This window comes from Hippocampus bargibanti, linkage group LG17 (genome assembly GCF_051943395.1).
Source record: "Hippocampus bargibanti isolate YZ-2025 linkage group LG17, ASM5194339v1, whole genome shotgun sequence".
Lineage (NCBI taxonomy): Eukaryota > Metazoa > Chordata > Actinopteri > Syngnathiformes > Syngnathidae > Hippocampus > Hippocampus bargibanti.
Window position 1 is genome coordinate 9835430 of NC_142750.1, and position 17707 is coordinate 9853136.

The following is a 17707-nucleotide window of genomic DNA, read 5'->3' on the forward strand; positions in this document are numbered from 1 at the left end:
CAATTACAACAAAAACATTATATTGTTGTTTTGCAAAAGTGTTAACTTTTATACAGTATTTGGTCATGATCACTACCGGCTTCGTGTTTCGATGCGAGAGAAATCGCTAGACATAGAACGAGAGAAATTACGAGAATGACAGTCCATTCAACGTCATTAAAATGTGTCTACTTTCGGTTTACAAGGTGCACACGGTACGTTATTAATTTGCTTATTTACTGTATGTCTTGTCGAACATATTGTAGTAATGTCGATTGTTGTTTTAAACGTCTTAGTTTTCACGGTGTTCCGTAATAAACGTTTTGGACATCAGTCCGAGGCGTCATCCTTGACCGGGGTTGATACACCGCCACTCCAGCGATACACCACAATTTTATTGGGAACACACACACACATACACACACACATGGACACACACATGGACACATACACGTTAACACACACAGGCCAATCAGTCGCAGGCGGGCACGTTGACACAAGGCTGAACTTCTTGCATGTCGCCCCCTGGTGGCAAATCCCCGCAGTCCAACAGCGGCGTCCCAACGAAGACAGCCGGCTGATCCAGACGACCAATGGTGAGGCTGTGTGGAACCCCAAAATAATTCATTGGTTTTTTTTTAAAGCAACATTTTCCAAATATTTAGCATGAGTGGATGGGTGGCTGGATAAATGGCAAATCACATCAGTGAAAAAAAAAACAGTAATCCCTTGCTACTTGGCGGTTCGATTATTGCATCCCTTGATGCATAGAAGATTTTTTTCTAACCTAAAAAAGGCCCCAAATGGCAGGGAAAGTCATTACAGTACAGTACTATAAAACAACAGCGGGTCACAGAGTGCACCATACATCATTCATTAGATGTATTGTTATTTTTTATGTATTTTTATGAATTTTTTATATATACTTTACTGTGCTGTCAATGCACAAAACCGAACATTACTTCAGAAACCAAAAACATCTGTTTCATTTGGCCACACCTGACAATGAGCTGTCGATTTCAGTTATTGTGTTGAGGAGATCGTGGAACCATACAGATAGATCTTTGCTCAAAAGATAAAACAATGACAACCATTACCTATCACAATGTTCCTCACCCGTCGTAAAATTGTCATCCGAGCCTTCTGCAGGACCTTCGACGCCTTCTGAAACTTAACTTATACAGTATTATCCCGTATATACTGTATGTTGATAGTGGACCGTTTACTGTTTTGCATGAGAGTTTTGTACTGTACTACAAACATTTACTGTGCTTGTTTATGCATATCGTACACTGTGTTCCACTAAATTTGGCCTGATGAATATTGTTTTGTACTCATACACATGTAAATTTACTCATACACGTAGGGTTTGCTACATCACAATTTTTCATCTATCACAGATAGAACCGGTCCACACTAACCGTGATAAACGAGGGATTACTGTAGAGTGAAATATAAACCTAACACCTGTAAATCACCATTGACCATTGTGAGATAAGATACACTTAAAGGAGAACCGACGTCTCCGGACAAGTTGTGTCCATAATTTGTAAAATCACTTCAAATGACTTCTACTGAGCGTATTTTACAAAGATTCCACGGTATATAGCTATATTTTACGTTTTAAGACTCACGCTGAATATTCAGGAAGTCTTGTTTTCGAGTTGATGAACGCCCCTGACTGAGAAAGTGACACACAATGCATTTTGGATACTTTGTTTGGTCTGAAAACTTGGCGTTGATGGCGAAATTAGAAGGAAAACACGTAAATAATGCGATGGCGAATCGTTGTGTGTTGCACCAAGACTACTATTTGATACTAGTTGACACAAATTACTAGCAGACAAATCAGCCCATTTCCAACGGAGCTTGGGCGCCATCTTGTGCATTTTCTGGGATGCTACATTGGAGTCCAGATGGCTCGAATTGATACGGGAGGACTTCTTTCATCGATTGCAAACTTTTATGCTTTCGTCTTCAGAACTATTTGAATCATATTCATATTTATAAAAGGATGAGTAACAAGAAAGCATCTTCTCCGAATCTAAAGCCCTTGTTTTGATTCTCGAGCAAGGCAAGACGTCCTGGCGTGACGTCACGAACAAGGGGGCGGGACCTTCTGAAACTCAGCATCAATCAAGTAGTTTTGGGACACTTACTCATTTTTATTGGTGTTTTGCATTTGACTAAAAATATCAGCCTGCGTGTTTTGGGTATTTTAGATGCTATAAAACGTTTTTCTGATGTCAGTTAGGAAACACAAAAAATGGTGTCGGTTGTCCTTAAAAGCTCAATGCAAATATGGAAATTGGTTTTCATGACTCCAAGCCTTGCGTTTCAAAATGAGTGTTTCAGGAATACACACTATGGAGACAGAAAATAACCTGAAAACATTTTAGTCTCTTTTACCCAATTCCTTTAAGATCTATTTTGATGTAAATTATGTATGCTAGTCTTCAGGTGTACAATTTATTTTGCATTTAAAGCTCTTGCAAAGCATCTTTGAGTGTGATGAAAAGGGCTTTCAAATTAAATGTCTTATTATTATTAAAACCACATAGACATCAATCTATTCAAGTTGGCCGATCTTAGCGAGTGGCAATCTAAGATGGCCGCCGCAGACTTCACTTCTTGTTATGGCGAATCGGCGGAATGATGCATCCGGCGACTCTTACCGATAGTCACTGTAGTCTGGCGAACATTTCCTCTTCCGGATGCGCCGAGACTTTCCTCCACATGCCGGTTTACACAAAGACCATGGCTCCCAGCCATCCCAGTTTCCTTTGACTAAGACGAGCACGCATACATTCGCAGAGATACAAATATATATGAAAAAAAACACAAACACACAACAACAGCTGAGCAGATAATGCGGCATGGGTGCGTGCCCACCGTAGCAGCTGTTGACGTCGTAGCATCCTCTATACTGGCTGAGACTGAGGTCATCACCTCCACAGATGGCCCCGTTGTGCTCCCGATACAAACATCGGCGCTCGCGACTTTGACTTCCACCGATTTGCTTGCAGCGGATGACGCGGTCCCGGAAGGGATATGTGCAACTTTGCCACGATGACCACTCGGACCACACACCGTCCACTGCGGAACATGCACACGCTCGATTCATTTGGATACACATTAGTGCCTTGAGATGTGCGAAATGAGAGTTTCTTGAGATGTGAGCCGACGATGGGACAATTTTGTACTTGTAAGCACAGCAAAACTATGTGTACTCAATATGAATACATAGCTTCATGCTAACAAATAATGCAAAATGCCATTGACATGCTAACGGTCGGCGTCAAGAGTTTTAGAAGTAATGGATATATGAACGCAAAACAAACCGAAAGGAGCAGCACATGGAATTGGACTGCAGTATTAAATCATGCACAAATTATTTAGTTATTTCTGTTATCTGTACTTGTGTTATTGTTTTTTTTTTTTTGTAAAGTACAATATTATGTATGCGCTATGGTTTAAATTAAACACAACCTACATTTTTTTTTTGGTAACATTTGCTTCTCTTTCACTGGAGGAAGGTAACTTAATAAGACCAGTACTGTATTTTCTGGTTTGTAAGGCCCAATGAATGGTGTATTTTCAAACTTTTTCCATATACATGTGTAAGGCGCACCTTCAATGAATGCAACAAGTTATCCAAAAATAATATCTAAATATATAAAGGTTTTCCAAATATAAGGTCTACCACATTATAAGGCGCTACAGTAGAGGGTGGGCTTACGTACGACTTCTACTACAGGGGGGAAATGTAGTCGGTGGCTGCTGACAGTAGTTGTGAGACCTGTAGTGGCTCAATATGACTTCACATATAAGGTGCACCTGCGTATGAGGCGCAGGGTCATTTTTTTAAGTAAATGAAGGCTTTTGGGTGCGCCTTATACACCAGAAAATACGGTAATTTACATAAACCAGTATCTCAAAGCACAGGTGCCCATTGACGATACATGAATAGCTGGTGTAGACATACCCGGACAGTGAACGTTTGTATTGCAAATACGAGTCCGCTGCTCATTGCCTGCGCACGACTGGCCACCATTTTTGGGAGCTGGGCTGTCGCAGCTCCTGCGCGACACCTCTAATCCGACGCCACAAGTTACGGGACAGGCCGAGAAGGCCGACCAGGATCCCCATGCGCCGTCCACTGCAGAAAAAAGGATAAACCTCAAGCAGGGGGACATAGTTGCGGGATGGGTAGGCAAACATGCAACGTACCGGTGCAATGCGGAAGATGGCTGCAGGTTTCCACAGAGTTTTTGTCACCAGGGCAGGCCTCACCTGAAACAACAACCAAAGATGCCGTCACATTTGATGATACAGTATACCAGTGGCGGACGGTCAAGGCCGAATCGGTCCCAGCGTTCATGTATGGACTTCTATCTGTGTCTCGTTAATGTTTTGAATAATATTCTGCATCTGTTGTTAATTTATTTTATGAAAAAAATTGTTTTGTTCCGGTCCAGGAATCAAACATAGGAAATCTACAACCTGCCGCTAGGCTAGTGTGTGTGTGTGTGTGTGTGTGTGTGTGTCTTCTATTGCCATGGCAACATTCACCTGCAGGGAAGAGCGAAGGCTCGGGACTAGAGCAGGAACGTTGACGAGTCCTGATAGGAGGAGGCCTGCCTTCCGAGATGCAGGAAGACGAACACTGGCCCCAATTAGACCAACCGGACCACGCTCCATCAACTGTCAATCACACTTAGTCAGCATGTGTGAGGCAGTGGGTGGGGGCGGGGGGTCCATGTGCGTGTACCAGCGCAGGTGATGTGACACGGGTATGTGCGCGCGTTTGGTCCCACGCAGAGTCGTCCGCCATATTTGGCCGCAGGTTGATCGCACTGTCTGATGGAGAGTCTAAGCCCCTCCCCACACTGGGCGGAGCAAGGTCCTGGGGGCAACCACTCCCCCCAGTTTCCATCCACTAAGGAGAATGCATCAGAAAATGCCAACACCCAACACATATACAGTGATAACTCGGTTTACAAACCCCTTGGCTTACGAACTTCTCGGTTTACGAACGTTACATTTACGAACATTCTTACCTTGGCATACAAACTTTTTTTCGTACGCGGAGCTGCGTGCTGAGTGATGTGTTGTTCGCTAACGAGCCTGTTTTTCTAACAACAAAATGTCAGCCGACTATTTTTGTCCTCTATTCCCCACCCCCAGTCTTCGGTTAAAGCCACCTGATTGGTCAAGAACGCAGCAGTGAGGGGGGGGGTGGTGGTTTAAACCTTAAAGAGACAGGCAGACGACAGTGAAAGAGTTTCAACTTTGATAGTTCAAAGGCAGAGTGGAGACTGCAAGGTTAAAATATCCCATCCATCAGGCTCCACAAACAACCCACACAAGCCATCTCTACACTTGATGCAAAAAGCTATCAACCCAGCTAAACAACACAATTGATGAGGAACTAGATAAAATTATCACAGAGAAAGCACCTACAAGGGATCATTCCTCAAGATGGTGAAAGAAGGTTACGTTCCTCATCAAGTATTTCATGCTGAGGAAACCGGACACTCCATTCCATCAAGCCATCAGCGACCATCACAAAGGTAAATAAAACGACTTTATTATACAGTACAGTTTATTTCTTTAATTATAATACCATAGCACATTTATTACACATAAAATAAGGTATATTTTGTGTAGTTTGACGGCTTAGAAAATTAGAAAGTAGAAAATTATGTTTTATGGGTACCTGGGAACAGATTATTCTCATTTTAATGGTTTCCTATGGGAAATTACTTTTTGGGATACACACTTTTCACCTTACACACTCTGTTTGGGAACCAATTAAGTTCGTAAGCCAAGTTATCACTGTACAAACACAAAACTCTGCCAACCTACCGGGACATTTTGGGATGTCGTCGCAGTTTTGTCGCTCGACTTCATCTCCATGGCAACCGTCACCAGGTGTTTCAATGCCGGCGGAGGGGGCAGGGTCCAAACAGGAGCGATGGCGCTGTTTGGATGGCGGAGCCGCATCATCGCTCACGCAGGTGGAAGAGCACAACGACCACGAAGACCACGAGGACCAGCTACCGTGCACTGCGCATGCATGCACACGCATGAGCAAAACCTTGGCAGCACCAGGCTCCCAAAAAAAGTGCTCTGTTCAAGGTTATTGAACATATCAAAATGTAGACAGCATGAATTTTCCACGATTGGCTCATTTACATCTTCTGATCATGAAATCCAAATGTATTCAGAAAACAAAATAAATAAGGAATTAAACTTCCTGTTCCGATAATTCTGGAGGGACCTTGGCAAAGATGACCTGGGACCTACCTGGACACTTGCCGCTGGGATCACACGACACCACAATCTCGGTGGCGCCAGCGCAGGTGGAGAGGCACTCTGGAGTTGCAGAGCAAAGCCTCACCCGCTTCTTGACTCCACCTCCTCCACACGTCACAGAACAAGGAGACCACGGAAGCCATGAGCTCCACCCATCTGGAACGAAGAAAATGTCATATCGATTTGTTGTTAAAACGAAACACGCAATTTGATTGGTGCTGGTTGAGCACTAGTCCCGCCCAATGAGTTGGATGAAATCCTTAACTCATTCACTGCCATTCATTAATTTATTCGGGAATTGAAAATATGACGAACAGGTTTTGTTTTTTCTTGGAGGGGTGCAGATAAAGTTTTTTCCCTTCCACGAGGGGGCAGAACTTTTTTTTCCCATGTTAGCGCTTTGTTCCAGCTTCAGCTGTTGTTAAAGCGCGATGTAAACTAGTATGTATGTATTGCATTGTATTTTCAACAGCCGCCCTCATTTCAAGCTCATGTAACTCCAGACCCATGTCATTTAGTAATTAATTCTTTTTTTCTGATGAAAGAAGAAAGTGTAAGGTTTCTTACGCTGCACTGAATGTTTATGTAGTCGTACAACTCAATATTCTGTGGGTCCTGGAATTCAAGTGATAATGACAAAAACCCTGGCGCTGGAGTGGACACTTTTTTGCACATCGTCTGGCAGTGAATGAGTTAAGAGTCTCATTAATTACTGATCAATTACAAGAGACATATTTTTCCCCTTGAAAAAAAATGTGTGTGTGTGTATATATATATATATATATATATATATATATATATATATATATATATATATATATATATATATATATATATATATATATATATATATAAAGTATATATATATAAGTATTCATACCTCTTCAATGAAGTACAGATGACAGTTGAAGAATATATATATATATATATATATATATATATATATATATATATATATATATATATATATATATATATATACACACACACACTTTCAGATCACTTTTCAGATCTTGCCACAGATTCTCAATTGGATTTAGGTCTGGACTTTGACTGGGTCGTTCAAACACAGGAGTATGTTTTGTTTGAAACCATTCCATTGTAGCTCTGGCTTTATGTTTAGGGTTGTTGTCCTGCCTTCAGGTGAACCTCTGCCCCTCGTATAATGTTTCTTCTACTTCACAATCGCGAACCGCTTTGTGTTGGTCTTTCATATAAAATGCCAATAAAATATATTTATGTTAGTGGTCAGAACCTGACAAAAATGTGGGAAAGTTCAAGAGGTATCGATTAAAAGGTTTCTTCAACTGTCATCTGTACTTCATTGAAGAGGTATGAATACTTTTTCAAGCCACTGTATATCCACAGCGCACAACAAATTGATCAATAACTAGTTTTCAAATTGGAAATAATAAATGACTGTTGTTGTGGTTTACATATGACAATTTGAAATTTTGGTTCAGACTTTAGCAAGCATCATGGAATTTTTTATTTGATTTGCTTTTTTTGGGCTGAATAACATGATGTGGTGGCCCACACTTGGCCCACGGGCCTTGACTTTAACACCTGTGATATAGATCCTATTATTTTGACATTGTATTTTTCTGTATGTACGTACCACCGCAGCATGTCCCATTGCAAGGTTTGGTCTGCAGTGACTCTTGAGCATTATGACACTCTGGTTGGCCAATGCCAAAGCACTTCCGGCTCCTTTGGGTCACGCCTTCCCCACATAACGTTGTACATGGTGACCATGGCGACCAGTCGGACCATGTTGGAGGACTGACAAGACACATACATAAACAAGCTGTTTCATGGCATCACTGCGTGTGTTTGCGTGTGCGCTCGCTCTTGTGTGCGTACTGACCCACAGGACTGACAGCCTCCATCTTGTGTCAGGTAAGCATAATGAGGGTTGAGACAGCAGTCGTCTTCATCAAGGTCACCCAGCTCTTCTTCACAGATGCCCGACATCCGCTCGAAGCGTGCGAAACACGTCACCGACTCTGCACACACACGTATACCCAGCGCGTGTGTCATGGTTGGGGGATTTCATTAAACATGAAATTGAGAAAGCTGAAAACTAGTTTGTTGATTTGGACTTTGAAATGCTTACAAACAGGGGACTCTGCCAGTGCTTCCCAGAAAACCCTCGCAATACGAACCCTGTCATCCACTGGAGTGAACCCCAACTTAGTACCCCCGAGCTTGGGGAGCAATAAGTACACCCACAATTACTCTGTGTTTCTTTAAAGGACAACCGACGCCTCCGTACAAGTTGTGTCCATAATTTGTAAAATCACTTGAAATGACTTCTACTGAGCGTATTTGACAAAGATTCCACCGCATATAGCTATATTTTACATTTTAAGACTCGCTCTGAATATTCAGGAAGTCTTGTTTTCGAGTTGATGACGACGCCTGACGTGATGTTACGTCTGGAACGCCCCTGACCGAGAAAGTGACACACAATGCATTTTGGGTACTTTGTTTGGTCTGAAAACTTCGTGCTGATCTGTGTTGATGGCGAAATTAGAAGGAAAACACAAATAATGCGATGGTGAATTGTTGTATATTGCACCAAGACTTCAAAGATTTGATACTAGTTGACACAAATTCCCAGCAGAAAAATAAGCCTATTTCCAAAAAGAGCTTCAGCGCCCTCTTGTGCATTTTCTGGGCGCTACATTGGAGTCCAGCACTTCAAAATGATACGGAAGGACTTCTTTAATCGGTTGCAAACATCTATGCTTTCCTCTTCAGAACTATTTGAATCATATTCATAACTGGATGAGTAACAAGAAAGCATCTTCTCCGAATCTGAAGCCATTGTTTTGATTCTAGAGCAAAGACGTCCTGGCGTGACGTCACGAACAAGGGGGCGGGACCTTCTGTAACTGAAACTTTCTCAGATTATTTTGAAGTAGTTTTGGGAGACTAATTCATTTTAATCGGTGTTTTGCATTTGACTAAAAATATCAGCCTGCGTGTTTTGGGTATTTTAGATGCTATAAAACGTTTTCCTGATGTCAGTTAGGAAACAAAAAACAACAGTGTCTAACAACAACCGACGTCACTTTTTGATTAAAGAAGTCCTTCCGTGTCATTTTGAGGCATCTGGACTGCAATGTAGCGTCGCAGAAAAGAGGCAGAAAATGGTGAAAATAAAGCAGTCACAAAGATAGTAGTAAGCATTAACTCTTTGAACTCTTTCAACAGTAGCCAAAATGGAACTGTATAGTGCCACTTAGCAGTTTTTTTGACAACGATACTAGTGCAGCGTGTTCTACCAGAAACAAATTCCTTGTGTGTCCTACATACTTGGCAATAAAGATGATTCTGATTCTGATTCTGATTCTGAAGCATAGAGTTGTATCCCTATGTGTGTGTGTGTCTGACTCACCTGCACGCTTGGCGCAGATTAGGACGATGAAGATAAGGAGCAGCTCCTTGACGTTTTTCATGGCGTCTCTAAAATGAAAATGTCATGCTTCCTGCACCTCCCCTCTGCTGTTTTCACCCCTGTTGCACATTAACGTGACCTTTGACCTTTTGTTTGACATTCGCTTTCAGACAGACAGGAAGCAGGAGGGAGAAGCCCCGTCCACATTTATTGACAGTTCACAATCAATGACATCATCATGGAGGCGTGTCCCAGCACGAGTCACGTGACATCTTCAAACTTTAGGGCCCCGCCCACTTTCTGGACGTCACTCACTGGGAAGGACACGGCTCGGGCTTCTTTTACATGCGATAGCATCAACGTCCTGTAAACAACTTTTATTTTGAAGGTTCCAGGAAGCCCCGCAGTTAGTGTCTTTGACCAATTTCGGCTGATGCGGGGACAAGAGTTCGTTCTTTTCCGACTGCTGACCTCAGCAGCCAATCAGAGAGCTCAGAGGAGGAAGGGGATTCCAAACCCGTCCGGGTACATGACGTAGTCTAGCTTCAAGTTTAACCTACGATGTAAAAAAAAAACCACACACACAATTATAACATTGCTAACTGAAAAAGTCACTTTTATGGGATTCATCGATTATTTTGGAGAGCGATACCTTGGTTTTCAACCATAATGCATTCCAGAAACCTATTTGTTGAAACCGATTTGTTCAAACAAAAGCCAAATCAGCATTTTCCATTGTAAACAATGTAAAAAAATCGTTCTAAGTCTACAAAACAACTTTTTAAAAGCGCTTTTTTTCACTATTTTACAGCAAAAACTGTACATACACATAATAATAACAAGGATATCTCAACAAGGATTCATGATGTTAATTTTGTTTGTTTAGGTCAGGGCTGTGAATATTTGGTGGGAAGTTATCATTGTGGCATGCGTGTATGAGAATGCTGAAAAGAAACACTGGCCTTTGATGGGTTGGACTCACGTTGGTCCGTACGCAAGGTCGCTACGTTGGCGTGTCGCCGCCGTCCTTCGGAGGATTGGCCTCCTCCTCTGGGTCATAGTAGTAAAACTTGCGCAGGTAAGCGATCAAAGGCCTGGGGACAGGGAGACACAATAGCTCAGCGGGCGCATCGACGGGGGGAGTGCGGTGGCGGTAGGTGGAGCCTGACGTGGGCAGCGGCAGTTCCTGGATGTGGTCCACGCGAACCAGCTGGCGGATGCAGAAGCGACACAGGTGCTGCAACGACTTGATGCTGCTCAGGCGGGATACGGGATGAAGCAGTTGCACCGGCGTGGGCGGCAGACCTGAAAACGGGACAAGAACATCAAGCCATGTATAGCAATAGCAAGAGGAACTCCAAGATGGAGGTCTATTTGGATATGACGTGTTCGGGATGGGAGGCGGCCTACCTGGGACTCTGGAGCGGAGGAAGTAGAGGAACTTCCCGTTCTTGGAGTGCATGATGGCACGCTCGATAAACTCCACGACGGAATGGCAGCGATCCTCAAATTTGGGGTGGCACCACAGACTGAAGGTCCCTAAGAGGACACAGGCCAGCCATCACAGGCCAGTCATCGTAACGGCGCTTTGCGCGGGCGTGCTTTACCTCGGTAGTGCTCCATGCGCGTGTGATGCGTGACGCCCTGCGACCTGAAGCTCAAACTAAGAATGTAGCGAGGGTCCGAACTGTCCCGCACCAAGAAGGAGCCGTCCGCTTTCCCCTTCAGCTTCATTTCGGCATCCTCCCACGTCATGGGACCCCAGTACCAGCCGCACTGCACGATGAATACACGCACACTAAACATCTCATCAGTGGAGCTACACGCGACCATCCCGCGACCTGTCCTGACCTTTTCCAGCTCTCGCAGGCTGTTGGCGAAATTGCCGGCGTCGGGACGTTTCAGGGGGCGGCGGGGGGCTGGGCGAGGAATTGGCGGGTTCCGCACATTGGGCCGCAGAGGGATGGGCCTGGGGAGCCCCCGCAGAAATGAGTCTGAGGAGAGAGACGGTGGCCACGTATTCAATTATCGTATTTTCCCGTGTATAAGGCGCACCAGAGTATAAGGCAAACATAAACATTCAGGGCAGCCTAAGATACCTTAGACTCTCTTCCTTCATAAAAAAATAGTTAATTCCTTAATTATATGGGTTTGGAGTTACATGAGCTTGAAATGAGGCAGGCTGTCCATAATGCAATAATAATAATAATAATAATAATAATAATAATAATAATAATAATAATAATAATAATAAAAACATTCATTTATAAGCGCCTTTCAAAACTCTCAAGGACACTTTACAGTCACAGGATACTTATTGGTTTATATAATAATAATAATAATAATAATAATAATAATAATAATAATAATAATAATAATAATAATAAATTTCATTTATAAGAGCCTTTCAAAACTCTCAAGGACACTTTACAGTCACAGGATACTTATTGGTTTATATAAATAATAATAATAATAATAGTAATAATAACAACAATACATTTCGGGTGGCCCGGTAGTTGAGTGGTTAGCACACCGGCTTCACAGTGCAGAGGTCGCCGGTTCGCGTCCCGCCTCTGGCCTCCCTGTGTGGAGTTTGGATGTTCTAATAATAATAATAATACATTTCATTTATAGCACTTTAACAACAGCCGAAGCTGGAACAAAGTGCTCACATGGAAAAAAGGGAAATGCTGCCAGAAAAATATTGCCAGAGGTCTGGCCAGCGTTTTATCTGCACCCCACGTAAGAAAATTCAAAATTCGAACCAATTCGGGAATGGCGCGATACGTCATATTTTCAATTCCCGAATAAATATGCCCTACTTATTTGGCTCTGAAAGTGGGGGCGGCTGTACAAAATGCTGTCCCCTTGTGTGCCCCTCATTTCCAGCTGATATAACGCCAGATCCATATAATTTCGGAATTAACTATTTTTTCTGATGAAAGAAGGTGTGTCGAAGTTTTCTTACGTTGCATTGAATGTTTATGTAGTCCTAAAACTCAATATTCTGTGGGTCCCTGGAACTGGAGTGGACATATTTTAGCAAATCATCTGGCAGTGAATGAGTTAAGTGTGCCAAGAATGCCAGAAAAAAGCATGGCAAGCAACACAAATGCTCAAGCAATATCACGGCCAATCTTAAGTCACGTATCGAAATAAATGTGCCAAACAAGCCAAATTCACGGTATTTACGTTTCCACATTTTGGCGGTGCATCAACTCAAGTTGGAAAATTGCCCACCGTTGAGACTCAGGCTGTGCTGGATGGTGCTCAGGGAGGGCGGCGCACCCATAGGACGGGGAGGTAGCGACTGCATCGACGCCCCGCCGACGCAATCGGACAATGGGATCCGTGGCGGCGGGGGACCCCCCAAATCATCTGACATGACAGAAGACACATGGAAAAAACATTTTTGGTTGGATGCGGGTGGATCATTGACGTCCATTTTTTTTTATGAATGGTACGAGGAATCAAATGGACATTGACGATTGATTTGCATGTAACCCACAACCGAGCGTGTTTTTTCAGAATGTTTTTGTTATCAAAAGGAATACAAATTGTCTGTTTTTTTGTTGACGCTCATTGAGTAAATAAATGCAATAATTTTTATTATTTTTTTTTTTTTTTACACAAAGAGGCATAAAAAACAAGCATTATATCATCAGTTGTGACATCAAAAGTATTTTGGGGCTGCCAGTGTTTTGTTTTTTTTTTTTTTTTGTGTGGGAGCTACTCCAAATCATATCGTTGTGTATCAGTGTTGTTCCAGTTCTTCTGTGGCCATGCACAAATTCTCTATCACTGTCTGCCTTTGGCTGCTAAAGCGCAAAATATGTCAAACAGAGAAATAATAATAATAATACATTTTATTTATATGCGCCTTTCAAAACTCTCAAGGACTCTTTACAGTCACAGGATATTTTCTCTGCGGGTGAGCAGCGGCAGCCACACGCGCCAGTGTTCACTCAACCCGGAATCTACTCTCATTACTGATGTAAGTATTAAGTGACCAAAAATAAGTTGCGTATTTAGTTCCTTCCGCATTATCTACAAGGGCTCGGAAAATCCGACTGGACCCTCTGCACCCGGCCCACCACCTTTTCCAGCTACTCCCCTCAGACGCTACCAATCCATGCGGACCAAAACCAGCAGACATGTAACCGACTTCTTCCCCCGAGCCATTAACTCTCTAAACAGAACTGAAAAGTGACCTTGAGAGTTTTGAAAGGCGCTTATAAATCAAATGTATTATTATTATTATTATTATTATTATTATTATTATTATTATTATTATTACACGTTTAACTTTAGACAAGATGGCATCCAACCGTGGTAGGCGATCGCCAGCGTACAAAATCTTAATACCTGCCTGCTATACACTTTCAAGTACAAGAAATTTAGTTTTCTAGCTATCTATTTGCTAGTGAGCTAGCTTTCTATCTATTTGAGTTACTTGTGGGTTGAGTGAACGCTGGAAAAACTGATGCTGTGACTGAAAAGTGACCTTGAGAGTTTTGAAAGGCGCTTAGAAATGAAACGTATTATCATTATTATTAAACAGGACCCCAAATATAATTTACAGTGCCTCTTTGCAATTTTTTTATGATGATACTAGTGCAGCGTGTTCTACCGGAGGCAAATTCCTTGTGTGTTATTCATACTTGCCAAATGAATATTATTCTGATCTACAAATTAAAGGGCCATAGGAATTGTTTTTCTCCCCAAATTTAGAATCGGCCTAAAAAAGAGAATTAGAAGTCAGATACTAAAAGTCATATTTATAAATAAAACTAAAGGAAAGAGGAAGATCAGGAGGTAGAAGTGGAACAGGAAGCAGAAATTATGAGGAAGAGGAAATAGTACCGAGCAGACTGAGGCTCCGTCTAGGTGGAGGTGGAGGAGTCGGAGGGTGGAGACAGTTCCTCCGAGAGATCTCCACATCCACCAGAGAGACTGTCTCACCTTCACACAGAGATAGATAGGACAGGAAGTGAGATTAAAGAGGTCAGGAAGTGACATCACCGCTATGTAGGACTAGCGCTCAAAAAGAAGCGGATGCTAAAGGTTAGCATGTCACGTGTGCTCACCGGTGAAGGGCGGCGAGCACGTCAACGTGGACGTCTGCAGCCTGACAAACAGGAAGTGATTGTTATCACAAAAGTAACCACGCCGCTCCACCTTTGATCTCTTACCTGCCCCCGTCCTCCATGTTGCTACAGGTGGACCCCCACAACCTGGCGGAACCCCACACGTCCACCAGACTCCCCCCCGATGAAGTGGAGGAAGCAAGGGATGGCCTCTTGTCCAGGTGGCCCCCTGCGCCTCCGCACAAGCTTTTGGTACGAAACAGTTTGCTCAGGCGCACCTTCAGGGATGCCCCTTTCCTGGACTTGGCTCTGGGTGTCCTGTCCCCACCTTGCAGGTCCCCTTCCAGAACCACCAGAGGGGAAGCAGAGCGGCCCCCCGTGGCAGAGCCCAGCTTGGGGGTGGTAGCCCGGCTCTGGGGTTGGGAACGGGACTGGCGTTGCGGGCGCTGCTGCGGTTCTGGGTTGCTGGTGTGAGATGCCGGGGTGAAGGAGGATACTTGAAGACGCTCGTCCGTTTGGTTCGGGAGAGAGCCAGTAGGTCTGTGAACAGTTGTGGGGGTTCTCCACGCCTGATGACTGCAGACCCCCGCCTCTCCCGCCAGTCTGTGGACCTGCTGCATCAGCCCGCTAAGGGTTCCGCTGGAAAACATGGGCCCCACGCTTCTACACAGCCCCAACTCTCCTACTTCAGCATCTGCATCCAAGCCTTCCAGGACCAGCAGGGCATCACTTGTCTCGCTTGGATCCTCGTCTGGTGCCATCTCTCTGGTGCCCAGGAGACAGGAGCACCGAGGTAGGGACGCCGTTACGCCGTCATCGCCTTCCCCACCTCCGGGTTGATCCGGTCTATGGTTCAGGGCAAGGACCAGATCTTTGTCACCGGCATCACACTTGTTCATCAGACTCAGCTGTGGCCATTTCGCCAGTGGGTGGCACAGAACCGACCCAGACGGATCAGATTGGTTCGCCTCAGAAGACGGAACGCAACACACGTCCAGCTCCTCTACCACCCTAGCCGGACCGGAATCCGGCTCTGAAGAGTCCACCCACAGGGTCTCCTTCCCCTCTATAGGTGGTTGCTCTAGGCCAAAGTCCAACATCCGGTTCCGGAATACCATCAGCTGCGCCCTCGAGCTAGACCCGGGAGAATCGGCGAAGTCCAAGTCCTCATCGTCCTCGGAGTCTGGGGGCGCCTCCGGCAACAGCAGCCGGCCTTCGAGTTCGCCTTTACCGGGCAGAGGTGAGCTGTAGTGCGGGGACGCCGAACCAAGGAGGGCCGGCGAGGGCCCGCCGGAGTCCCCATCTAAGCCGCCGTGAGCCAAGCCGGCTTTCCCGGATGTGACGTGTTCGGGCTGCCGCTCCAGGTGATCGAGGTGGTCGTACTCGGCCGCCGAGACGAAGAGGCGCATCAACACGAAGTCAGGAGACATTTCGTCGGTCATCGTCACGGGCTAACGTTAGCTTAGCTTGGTTTATTTTAGCTTAGCTTAGAGAAGAGCTGCGGGAGATTCGACGGCGCTCGGCGGCCGCCTAGTGGGGCGGCAAGCCCGGGACATGTCCTCCCGACCTCCAAACGGAACAGGAATAGGGAAGATAAGAAGACGAGGAAGGAGGACTCGGGCTCGGCTAGCTGTGAGCAGTTAGCCCCCTCCTTCCACCGACACAACATGGATGGGAGACAGCCTGCGCATGCTCAGCACCTGCGTCAATCATCGTTCTCGGCCGCGCGCACGTCAATTTGCGGCGCTCTTCGGCGGTGCCAAAATAATCGCAATATATTTTTATGTTGATATCTTAACCAAGTAAGTTTAATGGTAGAGCAATCCTTGCAACGTCCCCCCGCCCAATTTCCTCAGTGGGACATGGACAAAAAACCCAAAATTTCTCCTTTGTCATATTTTTTTACCCATGAAACTGAAAATGACCTAGTTTCTCGTATTCTAAGTGTGAATTTCAACGGACTAAGTTCGATTTTAATATTTTAAGGAAAACAAAATACAAATACATTCTTTGCAATAATACAATCACTATTCAAAATTATCTTCTGATTAAAATTCTTGGAACATGAAGGAGGGTGGCCCGGTAGGTAGTCGAGTGGTTAGCACACCGGCCTTACAGTGCAGAGGTCGCCGGTTCGCATCCCGGTCCGGCCTCCCCGTGTGGAGCTTGCATGCTCTCCCCGGGCCGCGTGGGCTTTCTCCGGGTCCTCCGGTTTCCTCCCACTCCAAATTGTCCCTAGGTGTGAGAGTGACTGTTATATATCTTTGTGTGCCCTGTGATTGGCTGGCAACCAATTCAGGGTGTCCCCTGCCTCGTGCCCGAAGACAGTTGAGATAGGCTCCAGCACCCCAGCGACTCTAATGAGGAATAAGTGGTACGGAAAATGGATGGATATGAATATGAATGAAGTACAATTTTCAGTCTTCCAATTTGGGCAGAGAGTGAGTGGATTTTAAACCCAACCACAAAACCAATGACAATGTGCTGCGTGTGTAAGTAGGCATCTATGTGCAAATGCTACCCATGCCCATAAGCGCTTTGATTGAAGGACTATGTCTTTTGTGTTGTCACATTATTTATTTTTCGATTTAGCTTCAAGATGGCACTGCAAGTGGCTGCCTTTACAGCAGCTCCGTTATTTTGTTTGTCTACTTCTTTCTTTCCTTTCATCACTTTGCTGCTGTGAAATGTACATTTCTCCACTGCGAGACTAATAAAGGCTAATCCAATCCAGACATATACTGTATATTAATATGTGGACAGTTCACTTACACGTTGGCGTGAGGATGCTGAAATATCATGCCCCACCAAGGTCCAATCTTTTTCTCGGGTGTGTACAGGCGCAAAAGAGAAATGTTTAGCTCCTTAATGTTTTGCATGCTATTGTATTTTCTTTCTTTGCCCTCCAGTTGATGTGTCA

General features: G+C 44.4%; 2 protein-coding genes across 4 annotated transcripts; both read right to left on the reverse strand.

The window, feature by feature from the left end:
* Positions 1-328: 328 nt before the first annotated feature.
* On the reverse strand, positions 329-9861 carry LOC148885635 (properdin-like). The gene is made up of 12 exons (XM_089018226.1): positions 9701-9861; positions 8165-8303; positions 7916-8079; positions 6289-6453; positions 5848-6048; positions 4751-4918; positions 4552-4683; positions 4210-4272; positions 3965-4138; positions 2872-3075; positions 2655-2766; positions 329-581 (listed from the first exon to the last, which is right to left on the reverse strand). Exons 1-12 carry the CDS (start codon positions 9759-9761, stop codon positions 452-454), a joined length of 1713 nt encoding a protein of 570 aa, XP_088874352.1. The 5' UTR covers positions 9762-9861; the 3' UTR covers positions 329-451.
* A 31-nt stretch (positions 9862-9892) lies between these two features.
* socs7 (suppressor of cytokine signaling 7) lies at positions 9893-17610 on the reverse strand. 3 transcript variants are annotated; one of them, XM_089018224.1, is made up of 10 exons: positions 14893-17610; positions 14788-14828; positions 14564-14662; positions 12941-13078; positions 11552-11694; positions 11308-11476; positions 11111-11239; positions 10870-11005; positions 10683-10794; positions 9893-10256 (listed from the first exon to the last, which is right to left on the reverse strand). In XM_089018224.1, the coding sequence occupies exons 1-9, from the start codon at positions 16227-16229 to the stop codon at positions 10704-10706; spliced, it is 2283 nt and encodes a 760-aa protein (XP_088874350.1). In that variant the 5' UTR covers positions 16230-17610; the 3' UTR covers positions 9893-10256; positions 10683-10703. The 3 variants fall into 3 exon arrangements, with proteins under 3 accessions (XP_088874350.1, XP_088874348.1, XP_088874351.1); XM_089018222.1 differs by having other exon boundaries at positions 9894-10256; positions 10663-10794; XM_089018225.1 differs by lacking the exon at positions 14564-14662 and having other exon boundaries at positions 9894-10256; positions 10663-10794.
* Positions 17611-17707: the final 97 nt, after the last annotated feature.